This window comes from Gaeumannomyces tritici (assembly GCF_000145635.1).
Source record: "Gaeumannomyces tritici R3-111a-1 unplaced genomic scaffold supercont2.7, whole genome shotgun sequence".
Lineage (NCBI taxonomy): Eukaryota > Fungi > Ascomycota > Sordariomycetes > Magnaporthales > Magnaporthaceae > Gaeumannomyces > Gaeumannomyces tritici.
In genome coordinates this window covers 586,941-606,539 of record NW_008804551.1, presented here as the reverse complement: position 1 = coordinate 606,539, position 19,599 = coordinate 586,941, and the positions used below count along the sequence as shown (strand labels likewise).

At 46.9% G+C, this 19,599-nt stretch overlaps 6 protein-coding genes across 6 annotated transcripts; 2 read left to right on the top strand and 4 right to left on the bottom strand.

The window, feature by feature from the left end:
• Positions 1-7,206: 7,206 nt before the first annotated feature.
• Positions 7,207-7,973, top strand: GGTG_11530 (hypothetical protein; the record flags this gene model as incomplete). Its single annotated transcript, XM_009229421.1, has 5 exons — positions 7,207-7,209; positions 7,301-7,310; positions 7,447-7,468; positions 7,563-7,721; positions 7,964-7,973. The coding sequence occupies 5 exons, from the start codon at positions 7,207-7,209 to the stop codon at positions 7,971-7,973; spliced, it is 204 nt and encodes a 67-aa protein (XP_009227685.1).
• A 1,256-nt stretch (positions 7,974-9,229) lies between these two features.
• GGTG_11529 (hypothetical protein) lies at positions 9,230-10,414 on the bottom strand (the record flags this gene model as incomplete). Its single annotated transcript, XM_009229420.1, has 1 exon — positions 9,230-10,414. The coding sequence occupies one exon, from the start codon at positions 10,412-10,414 to the stop codon at positions 9,230-9,232; it is 1,185 nt and encodes a 394-aa protein (XP_009227684.1).
• A 450-nt stretch (positions 10,415-10,864) lies between these two features.
• Positions 10,865-11,391, bottom strand: GGTG_11528 (hypothetical protein; the record flags this gene model as incomplete). The annotated part of the gene is made up of 2 exons (XM_009229419.1): positions 10,865-11,083; positions 11,257-11,391. 2 exons carry the CDS (start codon positions 11,389-11,391, stop codon positions 10,865-10,867), a joined length of 354 nt encoding a protein of 117 aa, XP_009227683.1.
• Positions 11,392-11,968: 577 nt separating this feature from the next.
• On the bottom strand, positions 11,969-14,176 carry GGTG_11527 (hypothetical protein; the record flags this gene model as incomplete). Its single annotated transcript, XM_009229418.1, has 2 exons — positions 11,969-13,675; positions 13,868-14,176. 2 exons carry the CDS (start codon positions 14,174-14,176, stop codon positions 11,969-11,971), a joined length of 2,016 nt encoding a protein of 671 aa, XP_009227682.1.
• Positions 14,177-15,830: 1,654 nt separating this feature from the next.
• On the bottom strand, positions 15,831-16,518 carry GGTG_11526 (hypothetical protein; the record flags this gene model as incomplete). The annotated part of the gene is made up of 2 exons (XM_009229417.1): positions 15,831-16,376; positions 16,480-16,518. The coding sequence occupies 2 exons, from the start codon at positions 16,516-16,518 to the stop codon at positions 15,831-15,833; spliced, it is 585 nt and encodes a 194-aa protein (XP_009227681.1).
• A 1,202-nt stretch (positions 16,519-17,720) lies between these two features.
• Positions 17,721-19,599, top strand: GGTG_11525 (hypothetical protein). Its single transcript, XM_009229416.1, has 4 exons — positions 17,721-18,105; positions 18,175-18,224; positions 18,739-18,787; positions 18,862-19,599. Exons 1-4 carry the CDS (start codon positions 17,860-17,862, stop codon positions 19,429-19,431), a joined length of 915 nt encoding a protein of 304 aa, XP_009227680.1. The 5' UTR covers positions 17,721-17,859; the 3' UTR covers positions 19,432-19,599.

Sequence of the window (19,599 nt, the reverse complement as noted above, 5' to 3'; positions counted from 1 at the left end):
TTAATAAAATTGTTGGAAGGTTTTTTCGATAAAGTTTAATGTGGGTTTGGCTTTTTAAAACCGGGGCGGTTAGGCCTTTTATTTCCTTTCCAAATTCGCCGCTTCGTTATAGCGTTTAACGTTTTTTTTTTTTTTTCCGCTTTTTCCGCTTACGTATCGATAATATCGTTCGATAAAGCGTAGCTAAAAAGCCGCTTTATTTTTATAAACCATTTTGTAACGATTGCTGCTTCGTTTGGCTAATTTAGCAAAAATTTTGCCGCTTTTTTTATTGCTTAAAAATTTTTTTTTTTGTTTTTGCAAATTTGGGCAATGTAGCAATACGTATGCTACCGTTTCCGGGTTTTAACCGCATTAATACGTTGCGGTTACGCCGGGAACTTTCCGGAAAGTTAAATAACCCCGAAACCTTAACCTTTCCGTTTTTAACTAAACCAATAACAAGCTTTGGGTTTTATAAAGGTTGCGGTAAAGGTTTAAAATTTTTTTATCGGGTTGCTTTTTATTGGTTTTAACGCTTTTTTTGGTTGCCGTAACGTGGTTATATTACTTTTCCTTCCATTTTTTTAGCACCGCTATTTCCGGGTTCGATTTTTTAATTTAATTTAGCGTTTTTTCCCGTTAACGAAATAGCCGCGTAATTGCAACCGTAAGCTTTTGCTTTTTATTTTTTAATTTCCATTGCACCTTTTTGTAAATATTTGCAATTTTTTCCGTTAAACCGCCTTTTTTTAATTTTTTTTCGAAATGGGCAATGCAATTATTTAGCCATATTTAAATCGGGGCTATATGCGTTTTTAATTCCAACAATTTCCATAAAAATTTTTTGTAAGCCCCCGTTATTATTTTTAAGCAATTGTTTTACGTTTTTGCCCACGCTTTAACCATTTTTTTGGGCCGCAACGGGGTAACGTTAAATTTATAGTAAACCGGGGCCGCGTAGCTTAATGTTGCTTTAATTACGGCCAGGTACAAGTATTTGGTTTTGGTAAACGTGGGTTTTTACGTTATTGCTGCTAAACGCGTAATAAATAGCATTTGGGTTGCTATTTTTTCGCGCATTTTTTAAATATATTAAATCCAATCCAATTTGGAATTAATCCAAAAGCTTAATATTTGCATTGCTTTTTTTATTGTTTTTGGTTTTACCGTAACCTTTTCGAAATGGAAAGGTAACGTTAGCGCGGGTTTTTTCCTTTTTATTAACCAAATTAATTAATATTTAACCGGGTCGAATTTCGCTCCAAATCTTTTTGTTTATTCCAAGCATACGTTGTAAACGGTTTTAAATTTATTAATTGCATTTATTGCGTTGCGGTTAAAACTAATTAAATTGGTATTATTTGTAAATCCCGTAACCGCAACCCCTTTTACTTTCCGTAACTTTTTGTATAAGCTTACCGTATAAATAATAAAAAGGATGGGTAATATCGGGAACTTTTGCAAAATTCCGCATGGAATTTTATTTTTTGCCGTATTTTTGCCGTTAAAAAAAAGTATTATTTTTTAATTGCTTAAAAAGTTTTTAAAAAAATCCAAAATTTATTATAAAAATTAATATTTTTTATTTCGTTAAAAAGGCGTATATGCAATACGGTATCGAAAGCGCCGCTTATATTAAATAATAAAAAACCAATTACCGCTTTTGCGTTCCAAACCGTATTTACCACTTTTGTAAATAAACGCATAGCCGTTTTTGTGGATTTGCATTATCGATTGCTTATTTATTTATTAAAAAATAATTAATAATTTTTTGCGGTATTTTTAATGCAAAACGCTAAAATTTTTTCCAACGTTTTTTTTATTGTTTTTAAAAAGGTAATTGGTTTTTACGCGCTTAAAATGTTTGGGTTTTTATTGGGTTTTTGGAAAATAATGGTGCGAAATTTCCGGAACCTTTCCGGAAAATAACCGCGGTTTACGTATGCCGTAAACATTTCCGCCAATATTTTAAAACGTGCCGGTTTTATTGCTAACAATTTCCCGGTAAAAATTCCCGTTAGGCTTAAAGCTTTTTAATATTTTGTATTTTAAAAAGTTTTTTTTACGTTTTTTGCGGTAATTTTTTTGCAAACAAGCAAAGGTTAAAAAGGTGGTTTGGGGTATTTGGGGATATCGGTAATGTCCGCCGTTAATATAAAAAAAAATTTCCTTTTTAAAGCTGCTTTTTTCGCTTTTTTTGTTGCCGTTACCTTTTTATTTGGTAATTTTAACAACGGGAATAACGGGGGGGGAAAAGGTTGGTAGCTTTTGTATTTTGCTTATTTGGCAATAGTTTACATGCTTTTGGCGTTTTATATAATGCTTGCTTTGTGCATTGCGGTACGTTACGTATACCTTTTCGTTACTTTAATAGCGCTTTTCTTTTTTTTGGTAGCTTTTTTATTATTGCGTAATTAGTTTCCGAACGGTTTGCTTTTTACGTTAATTCGGCCCGGTATTTATTGCAAAATAATTAAAAAAATTCCTTCGTTTATTAATTACAATTTCCGGCCTTTCCTTTTAGCTTTGGTACGGTTAGGTTGCAAATTTTTAATATTGCTTTTGTAATATCGTTTATTTTTTTATTAATTACTTAAAGGTTAATAAATGGTTGTAACAAAAGGAAAATTTTATTGTTCGTTAAGGATTTAGCAAATTTTTTATCGATTTTTTTCCAATTTTAGCCTTTTAAAGCTAATGCGTAAAGGTTCGAAATGGTTTTTAAAATCGTAATTATTATTCCCGTATAATTGCTGCCATTTTAACGCTATTTTAATAGCTATTGGGTTTTTAACTTTCCGGTAGCCCAAATTAAATTAATAATGGTATTTTTGCAATAGGTGGCGAACTTTATCGCCGCGTTTCGGCGAATTATTAATTGCATGCTTTATAGCTTTGCTAAACCAACCAATTTAAAAGCTTTTGCGTGCATCGGTGCGTTTTTTAAACGCTTTAACATCCATGCTTTATAATAAAAATTAAAATCCTTTACCATTAAGCTATTGCTTTTCGGTTCCTTTTTAGCAAGTTTGTCGATAAGTATTATCCAATTTGTAATGGTTATGCTTCCCGGAAACGGGGAGTAAACCGACCAAATCGTTATATTTTCGTTTTGGGTACCAATTGTAACTTTATACCAATTCGGTTTTGCTTCGTAATTTAAAATACGTAGCGTTAATTTAATATAAATAATCGCTTTAATAATAAAGGAAAAAGGAAAAGCAAGCTGTAATAATGGGAAAAAAAAAGCGCGTTGCCTTTTTTTTAGCGGTTTTAAAGGGATCCCGGTAAGTTGCCGTATGGTTGTTACGGGGTAAAGTCGTATATATATTAAATTAGTTTTTTCCCAGCCCACAACGGGAATTTAACGTTCCCTTTCAAATCCTTTGGTAATTCCTATATTGCCAATACGTTAAAATTGCTTCCTTTCGCTAATAATGCATTAAATACTTCCGGTTTTTTCGCTACATTCCATTAAAAAACTTTAAGCATTGGTTTTTTCGTTAAAAAGGTTTTTTTTTGCTTTTGGGGAAGGCGGTAACGTTAACGCTTTTTTTTTATATAATTAAATGCTAAAGGATTATATATTACTAAATAATTGGAAAAGGGTAAAGCTTTTTTGGCTAGCTTTTTTTGTTATTTCCCGTAGCGGTAAAAGGAACGCGGGTATTGCCGGGGAAATGGGTTTCGTTAAAGGGTTTGCGGGGGGGGTGCAAAGGGGAAAAGGTTTTAAAATGCGTAAACCCTGGTTTTTTACAAATAGCGTAATAATTACGTTCCTTCGTTTTGCCGTATAAAATTTCCTAAACCTTTCTATAAATTGTTTGGCCGATTTTAAAAAATTCCTTTTCCGTTTTGTGGGTAAAATTAGTTAAAAAAAAAGTAATTTTAATTTTGCATTAATTTCGTTGCGTATAAAGGTTTTTTTGGTTGGCGGGGTTGTATTTCGGGTTGTTATTGGTATTTAAAGGGAAATTGCTGCAAAAGGGCTATTGCTTTTTTTTGCTTAATTGGTTCCTTTTTGCTCCCGTATAAAAGCTGCTTTTTCCCGGGGTAAAAAAGGGGATTTTGCCCGCCCCGCTTCCGGCAACAATCCAATTTGCAACAATTTTAAAGTAAAGGTTATTGGGATTTCGTAATGGGTAAGCTTTGTAAACCAGGCTTTTTTTTTGCGTTATTGGGTTTGCTTTTATATCGGGCAATGTAAAAAGTAAAATGGGTATTTAACTTTGTTGTACGAAATATAAAATGCCCCGGATATATTTTTTAACGATTTTTTTGTTGCTTTTTTTTTTTTTTACACCGTTTATCGTTGTATTTTTTTAATTTATATTACGCATACGTTATAATTTGTTTGTATTGCATGCTTTTATATTTTTAATTTAAATAGCGGTAACATTGCGCCGTAATTAATTTGGGGTTAAAAGGTTAGCATTGGTATGCCAACCCATTCCATCGGAAATAATTTTTTTGCAAATTTATTGCGCTTTTTAAGCTTGCAATTTAAAGCAACGCCGTTATTTTTTTTTGTTACTTTTTTTTTTCCATAACGAAACGGTAACCCGTTTAATGTTTCCATGCGGGTTTTTGGCGTTAAATGCTTTTACCAATTTTAACCAATATTCCGCTTTATTTTTATTATTAAAAAAAGGTTAAAGTTTGCTAGCTAATAAACCCGTTATTATTAAAGCTATTGTTAATTTAGTAACTTTTAAGCCGTTCGTTTGTCCGGTTGTATCCTAAACCGCAAAAAGCGCATATTACGTCCGTAGCCGGTTCGTTGCGGCGGGGTTACCGTAATTATTCGCAACTCTTTTTATGCTTTTGCTTATATCGTTCGTTCCCGGCCCGGGCCGGTATTTTTTTCCGTTTATTAACAAATGCTAGCATTTTGGAAATGCAAACGAACGTTTTCCAACGGGTACTAATAAACCGCTTTAATTTAGCCTTTACCCAATTTTTTATTGCAAATTCGCTTAATTTTTTCGGGTTTTATTTTTTAATTTTTTATTTCCGGTAACAATAAAGATTTTATTATTAATCGTAAATGCTATTGCTTTTTTAGCTTTTATTATTTGGGGTGTTTTAAAAGCGGTTTACGCTTTTGCGGTTATTTAAGCCCAAATTTATTTTCCACCTTTTCCGTTTGCGGCCGCCGTTTGTTACGCTTGGTCCTTTTTTTTAATATGGTTTTAATTCGTTCGAAAAATTGAAAAATTGTTTGGGTTGCGTTAAAATTAATTATTAAAATTATTAAAATTGCGGTTATTTAATCGATTGCTTTAACGTATTAAACGAATTTCGCAATAATTTCGGCGGCCGTAATTTTTCTTTTTTTTTATTAAGCAATTAAAAATATTTTTTTGCAAATTGCATCGTTACAATAATTAATTGGGTTTTTTTCGGGTTTGCAATTAGTTTTTATCGTAATTGTTCCTGGTTTGGGTAATTCCCGTTACGTATTGCGTATTTCGATTGGTTAAGGTCAATGGCTTTTTCCATTAACGTTGCAACAGCGCTTTGGGGTATTATCGAGTTCGTTTAGCCCTTAAACAAATTGGCGTTTCCGGTTTTCGTAATGGCTTTAGTTTTTTTGTATGTCGTCGTCGTTGTTGCGCGCAAGCAAAAAACGTTTTTTTTTAAAACAAATCTTTTTTTCTTTTTTGTAAAAAGCTATTAAAAATTACAATTTACCAAATTAAAAAATAAAAAGCAAGTTAAAGTTAATACCAAACCCTTACCAAACCAAAAATTAGCAAAATAATTTAACGAGTTAAAGCAAAAAAAAAGGGAATTTAAAATTTCCCCCCCTTTTACGAACAAAAAAAAATTTGAATCGAAAGCTGCATTAAAAATTAAATTTAAAACTTTTTGCTGTAAAAGCAAATGCGTTACCATTGCGTTATATAACCGGGAAAAATTGTTAAAAAATTATAATTTACCCGGTTAAAAAAAGGAAAATAAGTTAAAGTTAAAGTTAACCTTTAACGCTGCTTAGCTAAAAAAAAACCGCTAAAAAGCCGGGCGAAAAAAAAGGCTCGGTTTCCGTTACAATGGCGTAACGAATAGCCTTTTTTTGCTTTACCCGTTCCAATTCCTTTACGTTATTAATTTTATAACGGATAGCACGGGAAAGTTTTTCTCGTTATTGTTTTTTTTGCTTACGCAAACGGTTAATTTTAGCAAAAAAAGCCCGTAGCTTTTTTTCAGCCGCTTCCAATTTGGCTTTACAACGGTTATGCTAAGCGTTGTAAACCCGAAAATGTTTAAAAGCAAAGCCCAAAATGTTGCAACGAAAACGCCTTTAACGAACGCACCGCTTATAGCAAACGTAATTACCAAAAAATGCTTTGCAACGAAAAAAACCGTTGGCTTTGCAATTTAAGCAAAAAAGCATAAAAATAAAAAAGCAAAGGATAAAAAAAAAAGGTTATTCCAACGAAAAATTGGAAAACCGAATTTGCGCTTTTGGATTTGCCTAAACATTTTGTTAAAAAAAAATGGTTAAATAGTAAAAAAAAAATATTTACGATTAACAAAAAGGCGGGAAGGATAGTAATACGTAACCAACGGGTTTTGGCTATTAAAAAGGAAATTTAATGTTACGACCCAGCAATAAAGCTATTACCAAACCACAAAAGGAAGCATAAAGGAAAGCTCCAAACGGGGTTAACCTTTGGTTACGTAACCTTAGCAAATAATATAACAAAGGACAATATATTAAGTAACGAAGATAATATAAAGGATATAAACATATCTTACATATTAACCCGTTAAGGAAAAACGCTTGGGGTATAAAAAGGAACGGTTTTTTATTGTTTTAAGTAATTTTTAATAAATGCACTGGCATTAATTAAACTTTAGTTAGCTTCCAAGTAACCCTTGGGGCAAGCATTCAAACCGCACCCAAGTTACTTTGTAAATCCCTTTCGTTTGTTGAATTACGTGCTACTGTTCGATACTCCTTTGGTGCTTTACCTTAGGAGCAGAAGCCTAACTGTAACACTTAGTAACCACCCGCCCCTGCACAAATTAACCTTTAACAGCTTTAAAAAGAAACGCGTTCGAAAGCAAAAAAGAGTTTTTATTTACATATAAATTAAAAATATACAAAATTAATATAGTTAAAGTAAATGCAATTAAAGCGCGCGGAAATGCAGGAAAAAGTATAAAATAAAATGCGGAAAAATAAACGCAAAATTATATTACGCGCAAGCGTACAAAATGGTTTAAAGGGTTAAATTAAAAATACCGCAATATTTTGAAATAATTAAAAAATGTATAAATTAAAGCGTAGTAATAAAAGTAGTAATTACAGTTATATAATGGTAAGAAAGCTACAAACCGGAAGTACGGGTTTTAAAAGCCGGCAACGAAACTTACGCATTTACCTTTTTTACAACCTTGCAACGGGCTGTACGCTAATTAGCCGAAATAACGCATAAATTTATTTGTTTTAACGAGCAAGTGCGCTTTACTTTAAAATGTAAGTAATGTCCAACGATTTTTTAGTTTAACTTTTAAGCCGTCCGAAAAAAGCGAATTAAATAGCGTTTCCTGCCTAAAACTAAATAACTTAGGAATTATTCCCGCTGCCGGAACGATAGCGTTCTGGAAAAGGGAAAGTATAAAGGGTTTAACAAAGAAACGGTTAAACCACTGCTACAAAAAGTGCTCGAGCTACAAGCACGGGCTTCCCCGCAGGAACCTATGGGCTTAAAGCCGCAAGGGCCCGTTACGTAATAAAAGCCAAAAAGGCTATGGTTTAAAGCTAGCTTGTGGGAGGCAATTTATGCAATTTTTTCCTTAAGCTAAAGTTATCGTTTTTAACTTATAGTAATATAGGATTTTAAACCCAATTAAACTCTTTGCTTTATCGTAATTACTTCGTACGGCCTTTAGCTTAACCCCGTAATATTTTTTATTATTTTTAGGTATTGGTTAGTTAAACTAGTAACTAAAACTAACTAAACTAATTTAGTTACGATTGAAACAAATGACTAACGATTAAATTCCTAACCCTGTATACTAAAGGGGTTTGGCGCCAGCTTTTGCTACTGCATAAAACTCTTGGCGGCAGGCTTTTCGTTCTTGGACATAACACCAGCTGGGGACGGGGTGTTGAAATGAGAGCACGGGTGATACTAGGTTGTTACTCATGTATATAAGACTAGGACTCCCACCTCACTCAGGATAGAAACAAGCAATGCAAGGAATCTTGAACCATGCCTAGTATATTCCAATAGTGGGCGGCCTCCTCAAAACCTACAACTTTTACAAAACCTCCATAGCGTTCCCGAGGAAATCATGGAGCTGGTCGGCGACGTCGAGGCCGCAAAGTTAATCATCAAGAAGATATAGAAGAACATAAGCTCGAACCCAAGCGCCCGACTTGGCGACGACGCCGTTTCGAGCAATATGGAGAGCGCCCTGCACTGCCTCAAGACCGTCGGGGCCTTCGCCGACAAACACCAAGAGAGGATGGCGAAAAGGGGCGCCTTTATCGGGAGAGTCTTTTACACGTGGAAGAAGGAGGACATATTGAGTTAGCGGGAGGTGTTAAAGGACAGGATATTTTACCTGGATTTAATCCACAAGTTTTTGGCGAACTCATCCAGGTACGTAAAGCCCCACCGCAAAAGTCTGGATACAAACGCAATTTCCCACCAAAACTTACAATTCTCGAATGCAAATAAAATAGCAAAATAAAATCGTAAAAATATATAATAAAATCAATTTCTGTAATATTTTACAAAATCTCTAACATATATTTTTTCTGGATTTTTTTAGCTTATCGTAAGCTTGTAAAAAGTTTGTTTAATTTGGAACTTTAAAATGCATGCGCTATAACTGGATTTAGCATCCCCTAAAGAGCGTTGTAACGACTTTTTTTGCATTGGGGTAATTTTCCACGCGCAATAATGTACGTTTTCAGCATCTGGACAAACTAATTTTTAATATATATTATAATAACGATTCCAAATTATTACTTTTACTTTAAGCTTTTATTTTAACATTTTTGTTCGATTTGATATAGCGGTTGGAATGTGTTGACTTTTGTATGTAATTTGGTAACGTGTATTCAGACTTTTGCTGTGGGACGGTATCACTCTTTTTTCTATCCATTCCCCGATGAATGATTATTCCCATTTGACGCAAATGGCTAACTGCTACTATAACCCTCAGTGGCGAGACCTTAGAACAACTGCCGCCGGTCCCGGTCCGACGTCATGCGCTAGTGTTGAGCTCAGACTAGCCGATGAAGGATCTCTTTTCCTTGCAGCCAGCGCTCAACGTTCTCCGCAGTCTCGGCGTACCAGGTGTTCATTAGCACGGTGTCGACATAGCCCATGTGCGGCGTGTTCAGGACCTTGGACCGCCCGTCCTGCCCCCAGTAACCGGGCCTCCGCCAAGGGCTCTCGGCCGGCACCGGCTCGACGGGGTAGACGTCGAGCGCGGCGCCCTGGATGCGGCCCTCCTCGAGGGTCTCGACGAGCGCGGCCTCGTCCACGAGGGGTCCTCTTGAGGTGTTGACCAGGAGCGCCGTCGGCTTCATGGCGCTGAGCTCGTGCGAGCCCACGATGCCGCGCGAGCGCGGGCCGAGCACGTAGTGCAGCGTCACCACGTCCGCCGATGAGAAAAGCTCGGCCTTGTCCACGACGCGGAAGACCTTGCCCCCGCCGGCGCCCTCGTCTGGCGACAACCCCAACTCGAGCGCCTTGGCGTCCGCCTTGGCCTGCGTCAGGTTCTCGCTCCAGCAGACGACGCGCATGCCCCAGGCCAGGTGGGCGATGCGCGCCACGGCGGCGCCCAGGCGGCCCAGGCCGACGACGCCGATGGTCAGGCCGGTGAGCCCGGTCGCGAGGCCCGTCTGCCACGACGGCGGGGCACCGCCGCCCGCCCGCCGAAACGCCGCGTCGTCGGCGGCGACGTTGCGGGCCAGCGCGAGGATGAGGGCCCAGGTGTGCTGTGTGGTCGGGTGCGAGCCGCCGCTCCGGATGTCGGGCCGGCGGGGACCAGCGTGGTCGGTGCGGCCCAGCCCGGGCGCGGACGCGACGACGACGCCGCGGGAGCGGGCCGCGGCCAGGTCGAACTCCTCGAACTGGGTGCCTGTCGTGAGTAGGAGCTCGAGGTTGGGCAATCGGGCGAGCAGCGACGCAGGGAAGGCGGTGCGCTCGCGCACGCTCGAGATGGCGTTGAAGGGACTCAGACGCTCGACAAGGCGCTCCGTGGACGCGTCGTCCAGGGACAGGATCGTGTCATTGAACGTGGTCACCTCGAGCTGGGATGGCGGGATGTGCGCAAAGTGCGCGGCTGATGTGTTGAGGTAGTCGTCTATGATGGCGAGCTTGGGGGCCGCTGCACTCTGCGTGAAGCAGCGGGCCTCGCTGGGAACGAGCCGTCTGATGGCCATTCGTGCCGGGCTGAGCATCATGGCTGCTGAGGTGTGAAGAAGGAGACGGCTTCTTTGTGTTCGCGCAGCAAAATACGAGACCTGGAAAGGAGTCTTGATGTTTCTAGGGAGGGCGATGGTCAAGTGGGCCCGTCCCGGAGCTGGTAGCACAAAGCGAATATAGGTAGGAAGGCACGTCCCGAGAGAATGCTCTCGGACATTCCCTCGGGACACCGGAGCATCACGACACCACGTGAATTTCGAGGACTGGCAAGCGGCTTGGGCAACAAACTGCGTGACACGACATATCCGTATCCTCCAATGCTAGCGGGGGAAGGCTGGGCAAAGGACGTCTTGCAGGGCACTCATAAACAAGGCTGCGGAAAACGGTTGCCTTCCTGATTTGCGTGGTCTTGGCGCTCGGGCGTTCTAAATGGTTGGCATGCAATTGTTTGAACAAATCGTATAGCACAAGCAACCGCACCTCGATTAACCTCCGCCGTAGCGCCTTTTCAAGGGCATTATGGTCCTCGAACGCGCCGTGCGCAATGCCTGAAACCGGCCTGTCGTAACAGTTCTAATTTTCGCCGCCTCCGCCGCCGCCGCCGCCGCCGCCGCCTGCTGCAGCTGCGAATCGTAATCGATAAACAGGATAGCCTCGTCCGGCGCGAGGTTGCTTATATAGTAGAACCCGTACCGCTCCTGCGGCTTGAGGGCCGTGAAGTGCGTTTTGTAGTTGCCGCATCAGCGGGCGGGCACTTCGGGTGACAGTTCGTAGCGCCGCACACTGCACGAGCGCATCAGGAATAAAAAAGGCAGCGCTAGGAATTGAAGTATGAGCATCCAGGTTGGCAGGGGTTTGTTTATCAACTTTTGCCCACCCCAGCAAAGCTTGCTTGCTTATGAGGCGCGGCTGGTCGGTTGGCTATGCGCTGTGGGTTTGAAGACAGCCACAGGGGCTTTTCAGGTTGGATTGGCGCTGAAATCTGAGCCTTTTTAGGGGGCCTCGGGGGCATGCAGAAAGTTGTGCCTTCCGAATCGGGTATTTTTTTCAAGGTACAGGTATCAAGGATCAGAAACGTTAGTGCGGTGGATCAACTAGGGAGGGTAACAGGGGGAGTAAGGGTACACAACGTGCCACACAATTTACAGTAGAAATTAATGTATATTGATATGGGTGACGATTCTAGTGGGTTCTGGCAAATGGAGGTGCGGGTAGCGATACATCGATTTGGCGGGATTTTCTATGGTGAAAAATGTATTTGGGTACGTGGCTTAATTAGGAAGGATCCACCGCACTAACGTTTCTGATCCTTGATACCTATAGATTGGTCAGTCTAATGTGGGGGGCGAGCCAGGGATCGATGTCCACTGCCACCACTGGAAAGTATTGCCCAACTCTCGCCTCCTAAATAGGGAACAAGTCATGGGAATTAGTCAAGTTAGAAAGTGCACATAAAGAATTTCAGGTGTGTGTCCTTTTTCTTCCAAAGGGCAGGCAGTCCTGACCCCCGGCCAGAATTTCCAAAGCGTTCCTCGAAACTCAACATCCACTGCCAATCTTGTGGTGACAAACTCATCCTCTTCTCGTTATTACTCGGTAGAAAGCCTCCTGATGCTCCCCGTATCCGCCGGAGGCACCCCGTGCCACAGCCACAGGTCCTTGGGGCGCGCCCACTCCAGCCCGTTCCTGCTCAGGAGTTGCTTCGCCTTCTTCTTCTTGCGGTCCCGCACCAGTTTCAGCGCGTCCTCGGCGATGGCGAGCACGGAAGGCGACTCCAGCTCCTCGCCCGAGTCGTAGTCCAGCTCGTCTATGTACTCGACTTTGTGGCTGCCGTCGTCGTCGGTAGAAGACAGGGGATCGCTGCTGCTGCTGGTCTCGTGGTCTTGCCGGTTTGGGCCGGCAACGGCCGTGTTATCGTCAAAGGTGTCCGCGAGAGCGGGGATGAGGAGGGGCACAAGAGGCTTGACGAGGCCCCCAAAAAGCGCGAGCGCCTCGTCTTTCTCGCCGCGGGCGCGCATCATGTCGGCCAAGTCCAGGCGCGCCCAAAGGAGCGCGCGGTTTTCCTTCTCGCGGTCCGTGCCAAGCACGAACGCATGCAACACCTGCTCTGTAATCTCGCGCTCGCCGTCCTCGAACTGCACTAGCGCGTCCACGTGGACGTACTGGCAGTATTCCTCAAAGTACCGTATGGTGCCGTCCTCGCGTCGCAGGTGCTCCTTGACCTGGGCCAGGATCCGCGACGCTGCCCCCAGCTCTCCAAACTCGCGGTACGCGACGGCGAGCGACAGCTCCGCGTCGATGACGAGGTTGCTTCCGGGGCTGCAGCCCCCCTTGCGTGTCGCCAGCGAGTGCTCGAGCACGGCGACGGCCCGGGCGCGGCGGCCCAGCTGCCGGTAGATGGTGCCGAGGTGCTGCTCGACGTAGACGGCGAACCCGTCGTCGTCGCCGAATCTGTTCTTGCGCGTCTTGTGCACCGCCTCCATGATCTCGAGGCTCTCGTCCACGAACCCTCTCTGGAGCAGTGTGCAGGCCTGCCACATGCGGGTGGAGAGGTAGCCGTGGCTGGTAGGGCCGCCGACCTGGAGGAACCCGTGGACCGCCTCCTCCTGCGTGCGCGAGGACCTGGAGAAGTGCGTCAGGAAGTACTCGGCCTGCCCCCTGTGCATGAGCGTGGTGTACAGTTCCCTCCTATTGTCGCCGTGCAGGACCCTGCGCTGGACCTCTGCCACCTCCGAGTAGGCGGCGTACGCCTTCTCGAACTCGTCTAGGGAGATGTAGGCAAACGCAACCTCGGACCGGGCCCTGAGGGTCAGGGGGTGCTCCGCGCCCAGGATCTCGGTTAGGCCCTTCGCGACCCTTTCGCGGACATCTGCCATTTTGTCGACGACTGCGTTGAAGAAGTACCAGAAGCCAAGCTGCCTCAGCGCGAGCCACTGCAGGACTTTGTCCTTCTCCTGCCTCTCGCGGTAGGCGTCGGCCAAATCCCGATATGGCATGACGAAAAAGTCCTCCAGCCCCAGCGTACGCTGATCGGTATCCGGTAGCCGTTTCTCAAACTCGCCGAGCCGGCTGCGTGAACTACCGATTCCTGTGAAGTCGTCGTCTTGCTGAGTCCGGTACTCGCTCCAATACACAAACTGCCTCATCCGGAGGAAGTTGCCGGCCAGCTGCACGAGCTCTGGTGGCGGCTTCATCACCTTTGCCAGATGGATGGACCAGAACTGCGCCGCATAATTGTAGAACCCGTCGTTCTCCTTCTTGATGGTCACAGTCTCGTTGTTGACGGGCCCATTGTTCTGCCGAAGTATGGCTGCGATGAGATCTAGATCATCATAGTCCCCTGACGAGAGGGCGTGAAGACACTTTGCCGCCAGGAGGGCATCAGCCTCCTCCCGTGAAAATAGCAACGAGCTGTTGGTGCAAAGATGACCCGTTGAACCTTGGTGCATTATAATGAACTCTCGCGCAGAATGATGATGGAAGCAAACATGTCTCTCCTTTTCTCCCGTGATGGTCACCAAAGGTCGACACAAAGTGTAGATGTGCTCGGCAGAGTGTTCTGGGGCGAAGTCGAGCGCGGCAGTGATCATCTCGAGTGTTACCGACGTTTGCGCAGCGACAAGGAATACGAAGACCTGCCTCCGACGCTCCAGCTGAACCTCGCCAAACTTGCGTGACTTGGCCTGCCCATCGAGGGATGTCTCGTACGCAGAGATCAGCTCTTCAGGAAACTCGTTGAGAGACTGCTCTATTTGAGAATACGGAATTCCAGGTCGAGCGGCGTGGTGTAGCAACATTGTTGCCCAAAGGAACGAGGCCCCGGCTGCTGCTCTGATCCGGGTGATGGCGGCACTCTGGAAGTCCGAGGGCAGTCGCAATTCGGTATACAGACGCTTAGACACTAAAACAATGTCGTTTCCCACCAGCTCCTGAGTTATCGCTATAGAAGGCGACATGGAGATGAGGTCGTGGAATGGTGGGACAGGTCTCGCGGCTATCATAATCTTCAAGCCTGACCGTGCTGACAAAGCCACCAAGTCTTCGACGAGCTTGGCCGGCGTGTGAGGAAACAGTCTGGGCCCGGATGGGTCGCACTCGTCCAGAGCATCGATTACGACAAAAGTCGGGACCGGCTGAGCGCGAACAAGTTCTTCAAAGGCAGAGAGCGCTTCGTCATACTGAAACTTGGAGCTCCGCCCGTTACGGTGCTGCTTCACCAGGTTCAGTAGACGTTCAAGAGGGGCTTTGCAACTCTCAGGAAGCGGAGATCGTCTGCTCAGGCAAAGCAAGAGCTCGCCCACCAGTGAAGCAACCGTCCTGTAGGCAGTGTTCGATGTGGGCCCTTCTTCGGGATCGAATCGGAATGATAGCGCGTCGCCCCGTGACTTGAGTATGGCGAGGGCGAGTTGCGCTATTGCTGACTTTCCCGTGCCTGATTTTTTATGGGTTCAGTGGTTTTGCTCCTGATCACATGTGTCCTGAAGGAGTCACTCCGGTAACTCTCCCTGATCCAGGATTGGACTAGGGCGCATCTTACCTGGAAGCCCCGTCAGCCAGAACAATGTCGCCTTGTCATCCTGGAGCCAATCATTGAACTCGGGATGGTTTCTAAACCATTCCCCAGTCCCATCTGCTGGCGAATGTGCCTTGTCTCCCGGTACCATGGGGTTGGGCTCGAACGTGTCTGCCAGCCCCTGAACCGTGGCGAGCCCAGTCGTTGATCCACCTGGATACATCAAGGTCAGCAAGATGTACCGTACTGTGTGGGTACCGAGCTCTCGTTCTCATCACCAGACAACGTGAGACTTGCATTTGCCTGATTGCGGGACAGGCCGCTCCATACTTTCAACGTGCTCTGTATTCGTCTCGTGCGATCCAATGCCGGGATTGCTGTTAGCTTCGAAAACCATGTCAAGACACAGGAGCTCGCAATCAAGCGAGAATAACACTGACCCCCTGTTCCATATTTACGGTTCAGCGCTGCTTCATATTCCAAATTTTTGGTGGCAAAAAAGTTATCCTCGGGCGATATCGGTTGTCCGATGTGAGAAGCAGGATGACATTAAAAAGGTAGGCTGCTTACCGAGGTACGACATGTACAGCTGATTGACAGGTCTGTGTGTATCCATAGCTGTACGACAAGCAGGAGACCTTGAATGTCAGTCCTCAAACTTCGTGTTACGAGGTACCGCAGGGGAGAATTACCTTCTAGCAGCGCCTCGTGTCTAACACGATTCTCTGCTCGGTCTAACGTCCGGCAAGACGCCACGGTGTTAGTGCTCGGGCGCTTAGCTGCACTTGATGAGGATGCAACTAAACTAACCAACTTCCCGTTCCAGCGCGTCTCCAGCCGTCTCAATGTCCCTCTGCTTGGCTCGGAGCTTTCCTAACGGGGTAGGCCGTATGCTGTGGTCCATAAATGCAGCTGTAGGGTTGGCCACGCCGCCAAAGTCATGCGGCGTGTCGATGTATTAGCTCCATCCTTCGGGTGCCTCTACTTGGGGGCCAGGTGGCTTCTGGGGACCGGGACACACAGAACTTCTTCCACTTCGACGACAGCATCTTGGATTCCTGGATAAAGGCGAGGATGGCAACGTAGAGAGAGACCCTCGCTTTCTGGACGGGTTCAGAGCTCAGGACGGCTTCCGAATGCGACTTCCAGCCAGAGAGACCCTCGGTGATGACAGCTATACCCTTGACGACGATTTCAGCAGCTTCGCTATCGTCTTCGAGCACCCTGGAGAGCGCCAATAGCGGCTTCGTGACAATGTCCGACGGGAGCGCGGCCGTGCCGTGTAGTGGGAGCACAGCGTGGCTAGTTACCGTGACTAGGCGAAGTAAAATCCGTGGCACCCGTCCGCGACGTTTCCTCTCCAAGTACAGGGTGCTGATGCTTGTCGCAAGGACCTCGATCGTGTCGGTGGACAGGGGCTGCTGTGGATCTAGGTCGATGAACTCTTTGCTGTCCTTACCCCTAGGGAGCGAATTGTTGAACCTCTGTGGCATTGGCGTGGCAGCGTGGAAAAGATGAAGAATTAGCCAAAACAGTCGGCAGCTTGAGAACGGTCGGTGGGACAAGCATGCAAACAGGGGGACGCACCTCGACAGCGATGAGCCAGTCCTGGCCGGATTGAGCCATTTTGCTCCAGCGTGCATTTCTGACCGTTCTCTAATTAGCCCAGTGAAACATTCGTCTTGCGCGGACCTCCTACGTAGTTTGTTTCTGAACTCGAAAATGTGGCTGAACGGATTAACTATCCTTGCAGATCCTGAGTGCCAGGCCTTGCCTTTTCTCTCATTTCCATGGTTCCAAGTCCGCTGTTAAAGCCCCGACATCTACAGGTCCCAGGGATCACAAACCTTAGTACGGTGGATCCTAATAGTACATCAGTGTGGCTTGGTTTTCTAAGGAAGAAAATGTATCTTGCATCCACCGCACTAGGGTTTATGATCCCTGGGACTTATACCATCAGACTGGACGAGAGGAGGAGGCCTGTCGGCGTTTGACACAACACTGCATGGGCGTTGATGCACTTCACTTACCCCGCTTTCTCACCGGTTCGTTTTGGTCAGGCGACTGACTGCACCGCCCGAAAGTCTGGGCACATCTTCGGTACTGGTTCACCAATAGTTTGTGCAGGGCGTTTGGTGGTGGTGTAGGGAGTCGCGAAGCCGGCCCCTCGGCCGTTTTCGCTTTCGCCCGGGCACCAAAGCACCTAAACTGCATTTCTGGTGCCCATGATGGGATGTGGCGGAAAAGGCGGGTCTGCACGTCCAGTATAGAGGAGCGATGGCGTTTCATCATTAATATTTTCCATTAGATGCCCAGTCCCCCAAAATCATCCTTGGTGTTAATTATTCCTTGGTTTTCACGTGCCGATGAACCATCCACCGCATCGCCTCGACTAGATTTCTGCGTTCATAAGGATGCTACATGAGCCTTTTTTTTCACAGGGCGGCGGATAAGTGCAACAAGTGGGGGTGTTAGGTAGAAAGCCCTGCACACCATCTGGGATGGAAGTGCGTTTACATCCCTTTACCCGGCAGGCAACATTCAAGCATCTGGTTCGGGAGGGTGTTAAGGCAGAGGCAAATAGCAGCCAGCAGCCTGGCAGGTGGATCGCCCGATTATCAGCCCAGCCTTCCCACAACCACAACCAAGAGGAACATTGCTGTCATCCCTCATTCCCGTCATCCCTCGTTGCCCCGTTGGGCCTCCATTGGTACCTAGCCTCATGGATGCCACGAGGGGTTTTCCTTGATCGGGCGGAACCCTTGGGCTCCCTCGATGATGATCAGGTAGCTGGCACACCCACCTAGGAAATAATAGGCCAGATAATTAGCTGTTATAACAGAGAGACCGATCTCGATATCCTCAGGTCGCCCAGATCTTGCTTTCGATCTGTGATAATGCTTTTGGCCGTGTCACGTCCCAAAACATACACTGCTACGCCAGCCTCACCACCTCGACACCGCCACCATGTCTCCTGCAGGCTCGAGGAAGAAGAAGAAGAGCCAAAGATCCAGTAGATCGTCCCACTCAACCTTTCACCAGACAGACAACGCCGATACGCCAACCGAAGATCAGCCCGCCGATGGAAGCGGCAGTGTCGCCGCAGCAGAACCACATCCACCCATAGATACCAGCCACCACGGTGGCAACACAAGTCACAACACGGGCGGGCAGCCTGGCGGCCTGGGCGTGGTTACGGATTTTAGCCGAGCGGTGAGTGTAGGCCTCTCTTGGACAGGAGCGGCCGATCGCCACCCACATTACTGACTTCGCGTCAACCAGTGCGGCGACGCCGGGTGCCTCGCCGATAGCGTGGCGGCACTAAGAGCCCGGTACAAGCCATCACCGGAGCCAAACCTTGCAACACGCCCAAAGGAGCACAGGGAGTGGCTGCGACATTATCAGACTTGGAAAGACCCCGACTGTCCATGTGGGAAGGGCTATTGGTGCAGGGCCCACGCTGAGTGGGTGTATGGATCTGAGGTTGACCAAGGACTTGCTACCCCAAAGGACGCAAAGACTCAACGATGCCCACCGTCACATTTTACTCCTGTGGCCAACACTACGGGTACGGATACAGAGGAGACGCCCGCATCATATTCTGCAGTGCCCAGCAACAATGGGAAGGAAAAGGCGTACGCAGAAACAAGCGGCACATCCAACACCAGTGCTCGCCAAGGAGGTGGAAACTACGAGGATACCGAAGGCAGCTGATCTACCGAGCCAAGTCACGTGGATGTGGGTCGATCCTTTTAGCGACTTGGGTTGCTTGGGCTTCTGCCCCGCAGTCGTTACCCCCACTTCGGCCTGTGATCGTAACATCTCTTTGTCCAAACGCCGTGACAGTGGGGAGCCCTCCGGCGGTTCGGCCGCCGCCGTCGCCCCCGGTGGCGTGGTCCGCCATGCCCACACGGAACCACTTGGAGGCCTCGAGGTGGAGCCGCCTGACGGCGCCCATGGCGCAAATAGGGCGACGTCCAGCTCGTAGAGGAACACCCAGTAGTTCTCCTGCGTGTGGCTCGGTACCATGCCGTCGAGGATTCTCTCCCCCAGCAGGGAGACGCGAACGTCGGCCAGGCCGCCCAGGAAGGCGCGCCACGGGCCCGACGAGAGCACCTGCCGGCCGCCGTCGTCGAGCAGAGGCGGGAAGTTTTCGACGGCCAGGCTCTCGAGCGGGGCCGCGGCAAGCGCCCCGAGGACGGCGGCGGCGCGGGCGCTGTTCCGGCGGCCCAAGCCACCGTCAGCGGCCTCCTCGGGGAACGCCATGTCAAAGTAGACGCCCTCGTGCGCGCCAAAGAGGGACGGCAGGCGGACGACGATGCGGCGCAGCTGGGGCAGCAGGTCCCCGCGTCCTCGGCCCCGGCCCCGGCGGCCCCCTTGGCGTGGTCGTCCGTGCAGGAGTTGCGGTCGGCGTGGGCGCAGGTCGGGGGCGGCACGGCTACGACCAGCTCCCTTGTGTGGCGGCCGTGCCTCTGCGCGATCAGCAGCGCCGAGCGCGCGGTGGCGGGGACGGAGAAGGTGACGGACTCGAAGAGGTAGGGCTCCGCGCAGGCTCAGAGGCGCCTGCAGGTGCGCGCCAGGACGCTGCCCAGCAGCTTCGCCGGCAGGTCTGCAAGGGAGGAGGGCATTTGGAGGCCGTGTTTTCTTGCGAGCCAAGCTTGGGTGTTGCTGGTTTGCTGACAGGGAAAAAAAGGAAAAAGGGGGGGG

Coding starts and splice junctions, on each gene's coding strand:
- GGTG_11525 (XM_009229416.1), top strand. CDS start 17,860: ATGTCTCCTGCAGGCTCGAGGAAGAAGAAGAAGAGCCAAAGATCCAGT. Junction 18,106..18,174: donor TTACGGATTTTAGCCGAGCG/GTGAGTGTAGGC, acceptor CGCGTCAACCAG/TGCGGCGACGCCGGGTGCCT. Junction 18,225..18,738: donor GTGGCGGCACTAAGAGCCCG/GTACAAGCCATC, acceptor ACGCCGTGACAG/TGGGGAGCCCTCCGGCGGTT.